At 46.2% G+C, this 14,448-nt stretch overlaps 1 protein-coding gene and 1 long non-coding RNA gene across 3 annotated transcripts in view; one reads left to right on the top strand and one right to left on the bottom strand.

The window, feature by feature from the left end:
- Positions 1-4,120: 4,120 nt before the first annotated feature.
- Positions 4,121-10,441, bottom strand: LOC133062724 (uncharacterized). Of its 2 annotated transcripts, none has more exons than XR_009694248.1 (2): positions 10,018-10,441; positions 4,121-5,974 (listed from the first exon to the last, which is right to left on the bottom strand). It is a non-coding gene; the product is annotated as an uncharacterized LOC133062724 (long non-coding RNA). The 2 variants fall into 2 exon arrangements; XR_009694247.1 differs by having other exon boundaries at positions 4,121-5,894.
- A 563-nt stretch (positions 10,442-11,004) lies between these two features.
- The window catches only part of FBXL17 (F-box and leucine rich repeat protein 17), a 512,447-nt gene continuing 509,003 nt past the window's right edge, over positions 11,005-14,448 (top strand). The window contains exon 1 of the mRNA XM_061152120.1: positions 11,005-11,907. Within this exon, the coding sequence (XP_061008103.1) occupies positions 11,005-11,907 (903 nt within the window). The remainder of the gene's footprint in view (positions 11,908-14,448) is intronic.

Here is a 14,448-nt window from a genome sequence, read left to right as displayed (position 1 = left end):
AGTTCTTTGTCATCCCATGGACTGTAGCCCGCCAGGCTCCTCTCGATGGAGGATTTCCCAGGTAGGAATACTGGAGTGGGTTGCCATTTCCCTCCCCAGGGGATCTTCCCTCCCCAGGAATTGAACCTTGGGTCTCTTGCATTGCAGGCGGAGTCACTATGCTCTTATATAAAAAAAAAAAAAGCAAACCTTAGTAACATTTTTACAGCTTTTAAAAATAGAGGTGGTAAAGGTCCTACTTTCATAATTTTTCATCACTAAAGATTAGTAACAATTTATGAATTTTTAATTACTGTTATATTTGGAATTTTCTGTATTATCCATGAACTGCAGATACTTTTCTGAATCATGCTGTTTTTGTTGCAAATGTTTTTCAGAATTCTTCTTTGGAATTGCCTTCAAATGTAGAAGTGCACTATTGTAGAAATTCATTTAAAGAGGATTTTATTTTAGAAAGAATCAAAAGTCTTTGGGAAAGAATTTTGGTCTCATTGTACAGATATGAGACTAAGGATTAAAAATGATAAAGTTTTAGATGACTTCCTTTCCACCTTGACTCTTACTACAAGAAAAGTAAAAATCATCCAAAAACCTTTTCTAGTATATAAGGCATTAACTATAGAGTACTAAATGAAATTTCTACTTGAATTCTGATTCTGTACTTCATTTACCAGTGGGTACCACTATTAACAATATGATGTGTGTCATCACCGAATTATTTAGGAGTTGATAAAAATAGATGTAATTACACTAATCCCACATGTATTCTAAAAACCTTGAATTGTGTGATACATATTTGCCTACAATTTTCCTTTTACTCATAACACTCATGGGTATTTGATATATAATAGAGGTGATGTTCTATATCAGAGTTTTAGCACTACACTGAAAAGACATTATGTGGTAAGTACACTATGCCCACAGATTCTTCTGGCTGGTTTCAATAATGGTCAGCATTTTTCATGTCTCCATCCTGCCTTTTCTTCAGTACCATTTGAAAGTAAGTTATAAATACCGTGACATTTCACCTTAAATCATTTAGCATACATCTCCTTAACAAAAATAAGTAATCTTAATATTCTTTTAATGCCTAAGAGAATTGAAAATAATTATGTAGTATTACCTAATATCCAGTCGATATTCAAATATCCCCAGCTGTACAAAGACAATTATCTTGGTTGTTTTGTTACATTATTTTAAACTAGAATCCACTCTAAGTTCATATATTTCATTTGATATTTTTGCTTTTTCAGTCTCTTTATGTTTAGTTCAGATACCTACTTTCTTTTTTTAAAATTAATGACTGAATTTTTGAAAAGTCTGGTCTATGTGTCTTATAAATTACTGTTCTATATTCCTTTCTTTTAAACTCAGGTTTATTAAGATATAATTTATATAGTATGCAACTCATCCTTTTTAGTGGATGGCTGTATGAACTTTGACGAGTTCATGCGGTCATGCGTCCTCTGCCAGGATCAGGATATATGGCACTTCCCACCCCCAGAGCTCCATCCTGCCTCTTTGACGTGAGCCCTCCCCCAGCGCCAGGTTCTGGCAGCCTCTGCTCTACTTTCTGTCCCTGCAGTTTTGCCTATTTGGGGAAAGTCATGTAAATAGAATCATACAGGATGAAGCCTTTAAGTCTGCCTTTTTTCACTTAGGGTAATGTGCTAAAGATTCATCCATTGTGTAGATTTACCACAGATCATCTCTTTACCAGTGGAGAATGTTTGCGTGCAGGTTTTGACAGTTGTGAATAAACTTGTTATAAGTATTTGGATACGGGCTTTTATATAAAGATACGTTTTCATTTCTCTTTCATAAACACTTAGGATTAAGATCTCTGGATCATATGGTAATTGTGTCTTTAATTTCATAAAAACCTAGCAGAATGTTTTCCAAAATGACTGTCATCATTTTGCATTTCCCCCATCAGTACATCAGGGTTTAAGTTGTTCTACTTCCTTGCCAACACTTGCTGTGCCAATGTTTTAAATTTTAGCCATTCCAGTGGAGGTGTGATGGTGTCTCAATGAGATTAATTTGAATTGCCTTAAGGGATGATGGTGTGGAGCCCTATCTCTCAGGGGTCAGGAAAGTTTCTGGACTAAGTACCATTAGAAACACACTAGCCCACCAAAACTTTAAAGTCATTTCTCTATTGCCTTTTTGTTTGTTTCCTCCTTTTACGTTTTCTCTCTTTGGGCTTAGATGATAAACCAATCATGATACCTGTCTCAGTCTAGTCAGAAGGCTGCCAGAATGTTTCTGATATTTTTTACTTGCTTGTGTGAATCAGAGTTTCTCTACCAAAGAAAATAAAGTTATGGATTGTTAGGTACTTCTTGAAAATCGTTATCAAGCAGCTTTCTCTCTCTCTGTCTCTCTCTTGCACAGAACACATACTGACATGCATCTCACACAGTCAAAGAACTGATGGCTTCACAGAAAATGTGTTCTGTGCTCATCCTTTCCTTTAGAAAATACTATTCCCCCATTAACCCACCCTTTAGAATTTCTATTCAGTGAATCATTCTCCAATTTGATCTTAGCAAATAGTCCTTATACTGTGTCTGAAAAGAATGATTCATTTTCTCCGTAGACTATTCTCCAAAACTTGATCTGTAAGAAGAGACGCTGGGAGCATATCTTAATACTGACTGGATAAAAGGTAGTCAGAAATGAAACATTTCGGTGGGGAGGGGAGGCTGGTTGGTAATGAAAGTAGGTGAAACAGCATGACATAGGCAATACAATCTAAAGTAGGTTTTAGGGTTAATGTCCCTTAGAATTAAGTGTCTTTTGAAATAACAAATCTTGCAGTTCCTATTCTTGTCACTTGACTATGTGAACCACGCATGTTTTCAGGGAAGATTCTGACACACTTGATGTGCCCTTAAGACCTCAAAATAAATTTTCTTCTTTCATTTTTTAATTTTTAAGAATGTATGTAGTATGTTGGTCATAGAGAAATTATTATTTATCATGTTGTGGTTGACATGGAAAACAGTTATATTAAGTTTAAAAATAGAGTGCCTCTGGTCCACAACATGTGAAAATGTTACCTGTCACTATCTCAGTTTTGTTACCTGTCAGTAAGTAAATACCTTTGATTTGTAGCCCAATAAAGATTCAAATTATTCCAATTCATGAATGTTTAAGAATGTCAATTTTTACAAATATGGAAGAAAATACATTGATTTGGCAGAGCAGTAGGAATTGGGAAGAAGTCCTCTTTCCCCATATTCTTCCCCAAGATACACACACTCACACACATACACACACTTACTTCCAACGTAAGGTTGAAATGAATATATAAAGTGAAAGGAAAAGAAGTCACAGAGAATGGCATGTTTCCTATAACAGTTCAGTTCAGTCACTCAGTTGTGTCCGACTCTTTGCGACCCCATGAATCTCAGCACACCAGGCCTCCCTGTCCATCACCAACTCCCGGAGTCCACCCAAACCCACGTCCGTCAAGTTGGTGATGCCATCCAACCATCTCATCCTCTGTCGTCCCCTTCTCCTCCTGCCCTCAATCTTTCCCACCATCAGGGTCTTTTACAATGAGTCAGCTCTTTGCATGAGGTGGCCAAAGTACTGGAGTTTCAGCTTCAGCATCAGTCCTTCCAATGAACACCCAGGACTGATCTCCTTTAGGAAGGACTGGTTGGATCTCCTTGCAGTCCAAGGGACTCTCAAGAGTCCTCTCCAACACCACAGTTCAAAAGCATCAATTCTTCGGCACTCAGCTTTCTTTATGGTCTAACTTGCACATCCATACATGCCTACTGGAAAAACAGTGGTTCTCAGCTCTCTGGATCTATTCCCCTGGAGGGGACAAAAGGTCCTGGGACCCTATTTCCTTATTCCCATCATTAGGTGGAGGTGGGAGGTGCGAGAGCTGACTCTGAATGGCAAGCGTTGCTGCATAACCAAACTTAGAAGAGACTGTGTTTATCTCTGCCTTCACAATTGGGTTATAGATGATATAATTTTTAATCCTTGTACCCTAGTCTTAACATTAGTGGGAAATGATGGACTCCAAATAGGGTTGATTTGTTTGCTTCACAACATACTGTAGGCATAACTGAACAAACACACAAAGAAACTATAAACATCAACAAACAGCAATGTGTAATTTAAAAGCAAGTGAAACAGAACTGAAACCCAAAGCTACTCAGGGTAACACAGGTCACATACCGATAAAGTCTGTCCTTCCAGAAAGTTGAGGGAATTTATGTAGTTTCTGAAGTTAAAGAGAACAGTTGCTAAAATCATTTCTTCCATTGTTTCATACTTAGGTATGACTCTAACTTTCTATCTTTGGAAAAAATAAAAAATATTTTAGAAAAGAAAAATAACTTAAAAAAGTACTTTATCATCCCTTTCTACATCCAAAGAGAAGTATCTACTCCCTGAATGGCGAAAAAGAACATCTTATCACTTGGCTAAGGAGGCAACATAAAACAAGAAAATCTCATAATCCAGGGGCTAATGAGCCAGCAGTGTCAGACAGAAGTCAGAGGAGAGGTGAGAATCACCCCACATCACCTCTTCAGCCACCCTCCCATCTCCCACCTGCTCCAGAAGGGGTTAAACCTTGAACAGTCCATTCAGTCCTTCTAGTTTGTGAATCCTGGTTATGACTGCCTTACCTCTGGAAGGAGAGATAAAACCCTTAGTAAGAACGGAACTGGTTATGAAGGGGCAACTTGACACTCGTGATACGATTTGGGAACACAGCAAACAAATTTGGAATGTGGACACTTGATTATTATACTGATACCACCAGTTCTCAACATTTAGAATTGTGGTTGCCATAGTAATTATAATTATCTGTCATTTCTTTATTGTGAGCAAATGTATAACTATTCTAAATTTATATAACAAGAAACAAAAATGTTATTAAATTTAAGAGGGAAAAACATTAAATTGGTTAGGGAGTCACACATAACTTAATTCTTTCTAAAGGTCCTACGTTACCAGTTGACAGTAAAAAAGTATCGGTTGTGATATAGGAGCTGGGCACAGAACTGAGGAGATGAGGCTCGGCAGTAGAGCTACCTGACAGTGCAGCAGACCGGGTTCAATCTGTGGGTGGGAAGGTCTCCTGGAGAAGGGAACGGCCACCCACTCCAGAATGCTCGCCTGGGCAATCCCATGGACAGAGGAGCCTGGCGGGCTACAGTCCGTGGGGTCGGAAGGAGCTGGACATGAGTCAGTGACTGAACAACACGTGGTAGAACATCTTCTGCTTTAGTGATTTCATTTAGGGCTTCCCCAGTGGCTCCAGCGGTGAAGAACCCGCTGCAATGCAGGAGACACCGGAGACCGGGCTTGATCCCCAGGTAGAAGAAAAGATGAACATGTGAATCTTAAGTTTAAAAAAAGGAAAAGAAACCCCTGCATTTGCCTTAATTACCACATTAACTTAGTGGGAGAACAATGAATTTTCTGTTTTAAACTCAGTTAATTGCTTCCTTTCACGAGCCTGAATTATCTTTGGAGCGTTTTGGGTGATAATTGGTTGTTTTGCTTTCTTTTCCCCCGGTTAAGTTGCATGAAGGCTTAGTTTCACAAGGCTCTTCGGTGAAAACATTTCTATTTCCACGATAACAAATGATGACACGGTGATTTAAAACAGCGGCTTTTTACCGTTTCACAGCTCTGTAGTCAGGGTTCCTGGCCTGGGCTCAGATCCTCAGGGCGCTGGAGTCGGGGCCTTCTCAGGGCCGGGCTTCCTGTAGCCCACGCTCTTCTCCCAGGCCTGTGCGCTGAATCCCGAATTCCGCGGGACTGGGCCGCGGCGCCCCACTCAGCACGCGAGACTGCGTCTTCAAGGCCAACAGTGAAGCAACCCGCTGCTGCTTTGAACCTCACCGTCGGACTGTCTGTAAAGATTTCCCACCATTACATCAGGCCACCCGGAATAACTTCTCTTTAAAGTGCAACTGATTAGTGACTTCCGGTGCTGGTGATTCAAGCATAAACAAAAGAAAGTGAAAGTGAAGCCGCCCAGTTGTGTTCGACTCTATGTGACCCGGTGGGCTATAGCCCACCAGGCTCCTCTGTCCATGGGATTTTTCAGCCGAGAGTACTGGAGTGGGTTGCCATTTCCTTCTCCAGGGAATCTTCCCGATCAAGGGATCGAACCCCGGTCTCTCACATTGTAGGCAGACACTTTAACCTCTGAGCCACCAGGGAAGCTCAGGATAAACAAAGTAGGGCTTAATTCTGACAGAGGCCCCAGAGCTGCCTGCCGTGGTAACTGCTGTAAAGGAGACAGACACGGAGGTGTGACTCCAGGGAAGGGGCACCTGGGTTGAGAGCTGCGGGTGAGCAGGACTCAGTCATAGGGTGAGCTGAGGGTGGGCAGGGGAGGCAGCCGCTGCACTTTCATACTGTGCTTGAAACAGACCCACTGGAAAAGACCCTGATTCTGGGCAAGATGGAAGGCGGGAGGAGAAAGGGACGACAGAGGATGAGATGATTGGATGGCATCACCGATGTGATCAACATGAGTTTGAGTAAACTCTGGGAGTTGGTGATGGACAGGGAGGCCTGGCGTGCTGCAGTCCATGGGGTCGAGAAGAGTTGGACACGACTGAGCGACTTAACTGAATTGAAATAGACTCTTCAAGAGTACAGATCACTTCCTGAAAGAAATCCTCTGAAAGCTGGCTGTTTCTCCATCTTTGGCTTTTAGTAGTGCAGCAAAAACACAATTGAGTAACAGATTAAGTTTATTGAACACTTGGGGTGTTGCATGATTTCCAGATGCATAAAACCATGTCTTCTGCCCCCCCGAGTGTCCTTGTAGGTCATCCATTGCACCTACCACAACCAGTGAGACCAATGGTACATTATCTGAGATCTACTTACATCACTGGTGCCACAGGGTGTTTTGGCCATTTATAACAGCCATTGTTACCCAACTGCAAGCATGAGAAATTTGTGTCTGTGGGTGTGTCTTTACAGGCAAATGTGAATTTCGAAATGAGTACATATATTCTATATCACCAAAGAAGAAAGAAAAGGCTTTTCTTTTGAACAGTTTTCAACATTTTAAATTTAGATACTGGTTTTTAGTGTGAATTTGGGTATAACACATATATACCCCAAGTTTGAATTTTATTCAAATATGTAAATATTTTATATTATAGAATCTATTAATCACTATTACACTGAAATAAGGCATATGAATGTACAAGTTGCTATTCTGGGCCTTTCATTTCTTCCCTACCCATCATCCTCTACCTAATTCATAACTAAGTTACTAAATCCTGAAGACTCCGTTTCTCAATCCCAACCATACCTCATTACCCCTACCACAATGGCCTTAATTCATGCTTTTAAAGTCCATCCACTGAACAATTCCCAACTGGTCTTACTGCTAAGAGCCTCTTCCTACTCTAGTTCATTTTCTATACAATTGCCAGATTATCTTCCTAAAAAATTGAACAAAGTCCCAGTCCTCATGGGTTTACACTCTAGTGGGAGAGATTAAAAAAAAAAAAAAAAGAAGACAAAATAAACATGTGCTAATGCAATATGAAGAAAATAAAACCATGGTGAGAGGAAAAGTGGGCTTCCCAGGTGGCGCAGTGGTAAAGAATCCTCTTGCCAGTGTAGGAGATGTGGGATCAGTCCTTGGCTCAGGAATATCACCTGGAGGAGGGAATGGCAACCCACTCCACTATTCTTCCAGGGAAATCCCATGGACAGAGGAGCCTGCTGGGCTACAGTCCATGGGGTTGAAGAGAGGAGGACATGACTGAGCAGGCATGCAAGAGGAAAAATAAAGGAGGTGCAATTTATTTCAGTTTAATTGATAATTGACACACAGCATTATAAGATGTGTAGCATAAGGTAGCAGTAGTGTGTAGAAAGCTGAGGGCCGAAAAATTGATGCTTTTGAACTGTGGTATTGGATTTATGAGATTCCTTCGTGTTGTTTACCTCCCTCCCTTCGATTGTGGGTAGTATTCTATCAAATGAGTATACCAGTTCAGCCATTCTTCACTGATGGACATCTAGATTGTAGATTTTGATTATTATGAATAAAGATATGCTATGAGTATTTTTGCACAAGTCTTTTTGTAGGTATATGCTTTTTTCTTGGATAAATATCTGTAAGTGGGATTGCTGGGTTGTATGTATGTTTAATTCATATGCAACTAATGGGTCCACAATTTTGAAACAGAGAAATAAAAAGCTTAGAATACCCTCTCCTTTTGCTGAAAGTGTATTCTGGAAGAGATGCAAAGGATTTGTTAAAAAGCCTCAGATAACCCTGTCACTCCTCACCTTTCTTCTGGGACCCTGAGAAATTCCTTTTAAGTCAGAGGGATGAAAGATGTGTAGATAATATCTGTAGGTGAATGCAGTTTGGGCAGTACCTTGGAAGAAACCTATGTAAAACCCTTTGATGAATCTCTGCCTCTAGGTTTCTTGGAATTCCATCTCACTGTGATCAAGCTCAGAAAGGGAGATCTAAAATAAAAGTGATTACTGATAAGGAGGCCTCTATTAGCAAAAGTCTGATGGCAGATTAGGTGAAGGCTGGGTAAGGCTGGCCAGTGTGGTGGTAAAGTCAGGAACGCTCAAAGGTCTCTATGCAGATAAGCCTTGAATGTTGCAATACTGTTTTCTCAGTCAGTTCTCTGTTATCATTAGTAGCTTTAAAATATACCTGCCATCTCCCACCGTTCAGCATATAAGCAGGCTCCACTGAAAACAGAGCCCTTTCAAAATGAACTCTTTCACTGCCTTGCCAGAAATGTCCACCTATCTGCATTCATCCTTGATCTATCCTTGCCTCCTTCCTTCCAATCACAGTGAAGACTGTATCCCTCCACAGGTAATCACCATTTCATCTTCTCAAGGGCCTTGTTGTATTATCTTCTGTTTCCCTACCTCTTCCTTTATACTGGCTCATTCCCACGAGCATGTCCAAGTCCTTGTGAAAGCCGCTCCCAATTTCTCCCTTGTGAAAACTTTCTTTCAACACCAGGTACTACTCCTAGTTACAGCTTTATGTCTCTGGTCTCATTACAGTCAAATCTTCAAAAGGGCTGTCTGCAAAGACTATTTCCTCATTTTCTGAGGAAACCTGAGTCTCCAAAGTCCACCTAGAGCCCTTTATCTCTGAGCAAGCAGTGAGCAATCAGTTTTAAAAAGTCCTGTATGTGATGGATGGAGAGATGGGTGCAGAGTCAGAGTCTTCCATAGCTGTGTGGCTTGGGACACTGGATGACTAATTGGGTTGAGAAAGCGTTTATCTGTGTGTCTAAATAACCTGAAAAAGTGAAAAACTTGGCTTAAAACTCAACATTCAGAAAACTAAGATCATGGCATCTGGTCCCATTACTTCATGGCAAGTAGATGGGGAAACAGTGGGAACAATGACAGACTTTATTTTTGGGGGCTCCAAAATCACTACAGATAGTGACTGCAGCTATGAAATTAAAAGACGCTTACTCCTTGGAAGAAAAGCTATGACAAACCTAGACAGCATATTAAAAAGCAGAGACATCATTTTGCCAACCAAGTCCGTCTAGTCAAAGCTACGGTTTTTCCAGTAGTCATGTATAGATGTGTGAGTTGGACCATAAAGAAAGCTGAGCACTAAAGAATTGATGCTTTTGAACTGTGGTGTTGGAGAAGACTCTTGAGAGTCCCTTGGACTGCAAGGAGATCCAGCCAGTCCATCCTAAAGGAGGTAAGTCCTGGGTGTTCATTGGAAGGACTGATGTTGAAGCTGAAACTCCAATCCTTTGGTCACCTGAGTGAAGAACTGACTCACTGGAAAAGACCCTGATGCTGGGAAAGACTGAAGGAGAAGGGGGCGACAGAGGATGAGATGGTTGGATGGTATCACTGACGCCATGGACATGAGTTTGAGTAAAGGCCGGGAGTTGGTGATGGACAGAGAGGTCTGGCATGCTGCAGTCCCCGGGGGCGCAAAGAGTCGGATACGACTGAGCAACTTAACTGAAATCACCTGATACGTACGTTCATCCTGAAATGCACTTAGGGAAAGGCGGTCCGTCACTACCAACAAGTGTCTGCAGACAAGCGCCGAAACACTGCAGAGCCGCTCCACCGGTGAGTCCCTCGCGGGAGAACCATTCTCGCCGGCCCGGGCCGCGCTCCCACCGGCGCAGCGGAGAGCCCGCCGGGCACCCGGGCTCGCCTCTGGCGGGACCGGGTCTCCTCAGCGGCCAAGGAATCCGGGTCGGGCGGTGAGAGGGCCGAGCGGTTCCCGGCCAATGACAGTTCCCGAACGTGCGCCTGGCGACGTCAGCGCGGCTGTGCCCACGGACGTCATCCGGCGGGCTCAGAGGCGGCTCCTCCCGGACCCACGAAGGGGGCGTGGGCTCCAGGAAACCGCGGGTCACTGGTGCTGGGGGCTGACAGCCCGCACCCCCGGCGGCGGGCTCGGCCAAGCGGCCGTCAGGGAGCGAGCAGCCGCGCGCGCCGCCGAGCCCCGCCCCCTTCCCGAGCGGCCCCGCCCCTTTCCCGAGCGGGCCGCGTGCCCCCGAGCCGCCCTCACTGCGCGCCGCTGCGGCCCCGCCCTCTTCCCGAACGGCCCGCGCGCTCCCACCCCGCCACCCGCCTCCCCCAGCGCGCCTCCGCTGCGGCCCCGCCTCCTTCCCAAGCGGGCCGCGCGCTCCCGGCGCGCCGAGGTGTGCCGCGGGCGCGCGCGCCGCTGCCGGCAGAGCCGCCGTTAAAGTGGTCTGAGGCGCGCCCCGCGATTCCCCCGCCGCCGCCCTGACCAACTGAGGCGGCGGGCCAGGCTGCGAGCGGCCGCCCGGTCAGCAGGCTCGCCCGCCTCCGTCGCGTCCCCAGAGCTCGCGCCCCGCCGTGGTCTCCCGGCGTCCCGGGGCAGAGCACGTAGCCCCCCAGCGCCGCGTGTGTGACCGTGTGTGTGTGCCCGCGGGCCCGAGGCCGACCCCCGCGCGGCCTGCCCCGGCCCGGCCCCAGTGCGGGGCCTCCCCTATGGGCCTCCTGCTCTCGAAGGAGCCGCGCCGCCGCCCGCGCCAGAAGCGGCCCCGCTGCGGCAGCTGGTGGCGCCGCCGCCGCCGGCCTCTCCTCAGGTGGCCCCGCGGGGCCCCGGCCAAGGCGGCGGCGGCGCCCCGGGGCCGGGACTGCCTCTTCCGCGGGCCCTGCATGCTCTGCCTCGTCGTGCACGGCCCCGGCGCGCCCGCCCCCGCCGGCCCGGAGGAGGAGCCGCCGCTGTCGTCGCCGCGGCCGCTCAGGGCCTACGGCGCGGCCGCCTCCTCACAGCCCCCGGCGCGGCGCCGCGCGGGCCTGGCCGCCGAGGACGCCGCGCGCCGCCTCCTGCTCTCGGCCGCCGCCGCCGCCGCTGCGCCGCCCGCCCCCGGCCGCGGGGAGCTGGGGCCGGCTGCGGCCGCCGCCCGGGAGCGGCCGGCCCGGAGCCTCCTGTGGGCCCGCGCGGGGCCCGTGCGCCCGCCCGCGCCGCCCGCCGCCTCGCGGCCCTTCCGGGCGCCGCCGGCCGAGCCCCCCGCGCCCCCCGAGATGGTGTGCAAGCGGAAGGGGGCCGGGGTCCCCGCCTGCACCCCCTGTAAGCAGCCCCGCTGCGGCGGGGGCGCCTGCGGCGGCGGCGGCGGCGGCGGGCCTGCGGGCGGCGGCCCCGAGCAGCACCCCCCGCCGCCGCTCCGCGCCCCGCGCTCCCCCGCCGCCCCGGGAGGAGCCCCCGCGGAGGCCGGCGGGGACGCGGTCCGAGCGGGGGGCGCCGCCCCCTCGGCCGCCCGGCAGCCGCAGCACGAGTGCGGCGACGCCGACTGTCCGGAGGGCCCCGAGCCGCCGTGCGACTGCCACCGGGAGCCGCCCCCCGACGCCCCGGACATCAACCAGCTGCCGCCCTCCATCCTGCTCAAGGTGGGTCTGCGCGCCCCCCCGCCCTCCGGGCCCTCTCGGGGGTCCTCTCTCCTGCACGCCCCGGGGTCGGGGGGCGGGGGGTGGTGCTCCCTGACAGCCCGTTATTTCAAGTGCAGGGGCTTGGAGTCCGCTGAAGGTCCTTCTAATCGCTTAGGTCTGCTGCGCGTAATCCCGGGTTCACCTAGGAGGGTCCCAAGCCCACTGTTGTAGAAACTGTAGGTTTTCTGTGAAGTGTGTGTGTGTGTTTTAATCCCGTGAGCGGTTTGCTCTAACTGGGTAGACTTTTGTATATTAGTGTTGGAAAGTATTCAGACAGTACTTTCAGATTTGATACTGCTAGCTGATGTCAAAAAACAGTTACCTTTTATCTATCGAACACTTGACCACGATGATCAGGCACAGTGCCAGAGCTTTATATACATAATATCTCACCGAATACTTCAGTTGACGCCGTGAAAGAAATATTGTTAACATCCTTACACAAGAAGAAACCGATGTATCAGCGCCTCGTGCCTACAGTCGTAAGTCAGGCCGACGTGGTGTGTGTGCGTATGGAGCTTCACGCGGGGCTTGAAGAGGTTGAATGACTTGCCCAAGGTCACACACAGACAGCTCTGCGGAGTTTAGGCCTGTCTGAGTGGAAAACCCTTTTATTTATGCTGTTCTCTTGTCTTAGGTAAAGCAGACAGATTACCAGATGTAAGGACAAGTATATTTTTTGTTGGGGGATACATGAGTGGGGAAGAGGTAGATGTCCCGTGGAAACCTTGTCTCACTTTCAGCTACCAAGTAAAATTTGCAGTTTTGTCAATGCTAGTGATAATTATGTGATAGTTTGTAGTAAGTTAGTATTAAAAAGTTTTTTTTTCCGTTCATTTTCTCTCTTCTCTCACCCCTACACTGCAGCTTTCTGGAGCTTAATAAATACAAACTCCCTTTATCACTGTGGATGATATTTAAGACTAACTAGAAAAACCTAGACAAGAATTTGGCTACTTTTATTATTACTGAAGTAGCTGTCATCAATTATAATTTTTATTCTCAACAATATACTTTGATTGGACTTTTTGCATATTTGTAATCCTGTGTTTGGATTTATTTTATTGTGATACTAATATTTTTGTAAATAATATAGCAAAGAACTGGGAAAGGTTAACTTTGCTGCATGTCCAAGAGGATGAGATGGTTGGATGGCATCACTGACTCAATGGACATGAGTTTGGGTAAACTCTGGGAGTTGGTGACTGACAGGGAGGCCTGGTGTGCTGCGGTTCATGGGGTTGCAAAGAGTCGGACACGACTGAGCGACTGAACTGATGTTGTTTACCTTTCAGAGGTGTATTTTTGAAGGAGTAATTACTGCCTCTGTATGTTCAGGGTGTGCATTTTAGGGCAGAGGGAATGTTCTTGAGTCTTTTAACGTAGTGGACAACATGGACAAATGAAATATCAACAAATATTTGGCATAGAGGTTTGATTGCTCTCTTGCTATTTGGTAAGTAAGACTTTAAAAACAAAGTAAAAAGCAGGTACCTCCCACTTTCTACATAAACTATCATTATTTCATGAGGTAGAGCACATTTTAAAACAAAAATAAAAGAAAAAGATAAGAAAGGAGAAATGACATGATTTCATAATAAAGAGAGTTCCAATATAATAAGTTTATTTACAACATTGTTCTTTTCCACATTTTTGCTAGGGACTGTTGAAAACTTGTTCTAGGGAACATTTGGGGAAATTATTCATTGGAGTTCCCCTGTTGTGTTGCAGTATTTACACATGTTATGTAGATTTCCTTTACTTGTATTAGAAACATGGATAGAGCTACTCTGTGTGGTTTTCATGGTCCCCGTGGTATTCAGCTTAGCATGAGTTGGACTGTCTAGAATGAATTGAAATTTAAGTTTTTTAGTGTTTACCAACCCAATTAACTTTTGGGGATCAAGCTTTGGAGGGCAGAGGCTCTTTCTACTTAAATATTGTTTATTGCTCTGTCTCCTCCCCTAAGTGCAGTGACTGACATTTAATAGCACTCAGTAAATATTGATGAAGGAGTGCATGACCAGGTGTTTAGGAAGTCTGGGGTGAGACTCTGAGTGAGTATATACCATGCCAATAAGAGAAGTCTCTAAGGAGTGTTTCTATCCTGAGTTGTTTTGAGCCACAATAGAGCCATTGGATGGTGAAAAGTTTCTGCCTCTATTTTGGCTTGAAGAAGAGAAGACTTAGGGAGCTATGACAATTTTTTTTTTTTTTTTTTTAACAGTACCAGAGGGTTGTGCTTGTAGAGGCAGAAATCCATTACCCCCACTAGAAAGTATGCCCAACTCCCCTGATAATGGGCCATAGCTTCTAAAATTGTACTGCTGAGTCCTTTGTACCAGAAGTTACTACAGTTACAGAGGATGGGAAGGTGGAGGGGAGAGAGTTTGGGAGAAAGGTGTGACGAAATATGATTTAAAGATGTTTTTAGGGTAGTTGACTCAAACTACCATACTTGTTCAGTTTTTCCCAGGTATGGTAAAAGCAAAAGAGAAAAAA

This window comes from Dama dama, chromosome 9 (assembly GCF_033118175.1).
Source record: "Dama dama isolate Ldn47 chromosome 9, ASM3311817v1, whole genome shotgun sequence".
NCBI classification, from domain to species: domain Eukaryota; kingdom Metazoa; phylum Chordata; class Mammalia; order Artiodactyla; family Cervidae; genus Dama; species Dama dama.
Note: the sequence above shows the minus strand (reverse complement) of the source record. Positions and strands in the feature narration are given on the sequence as shown.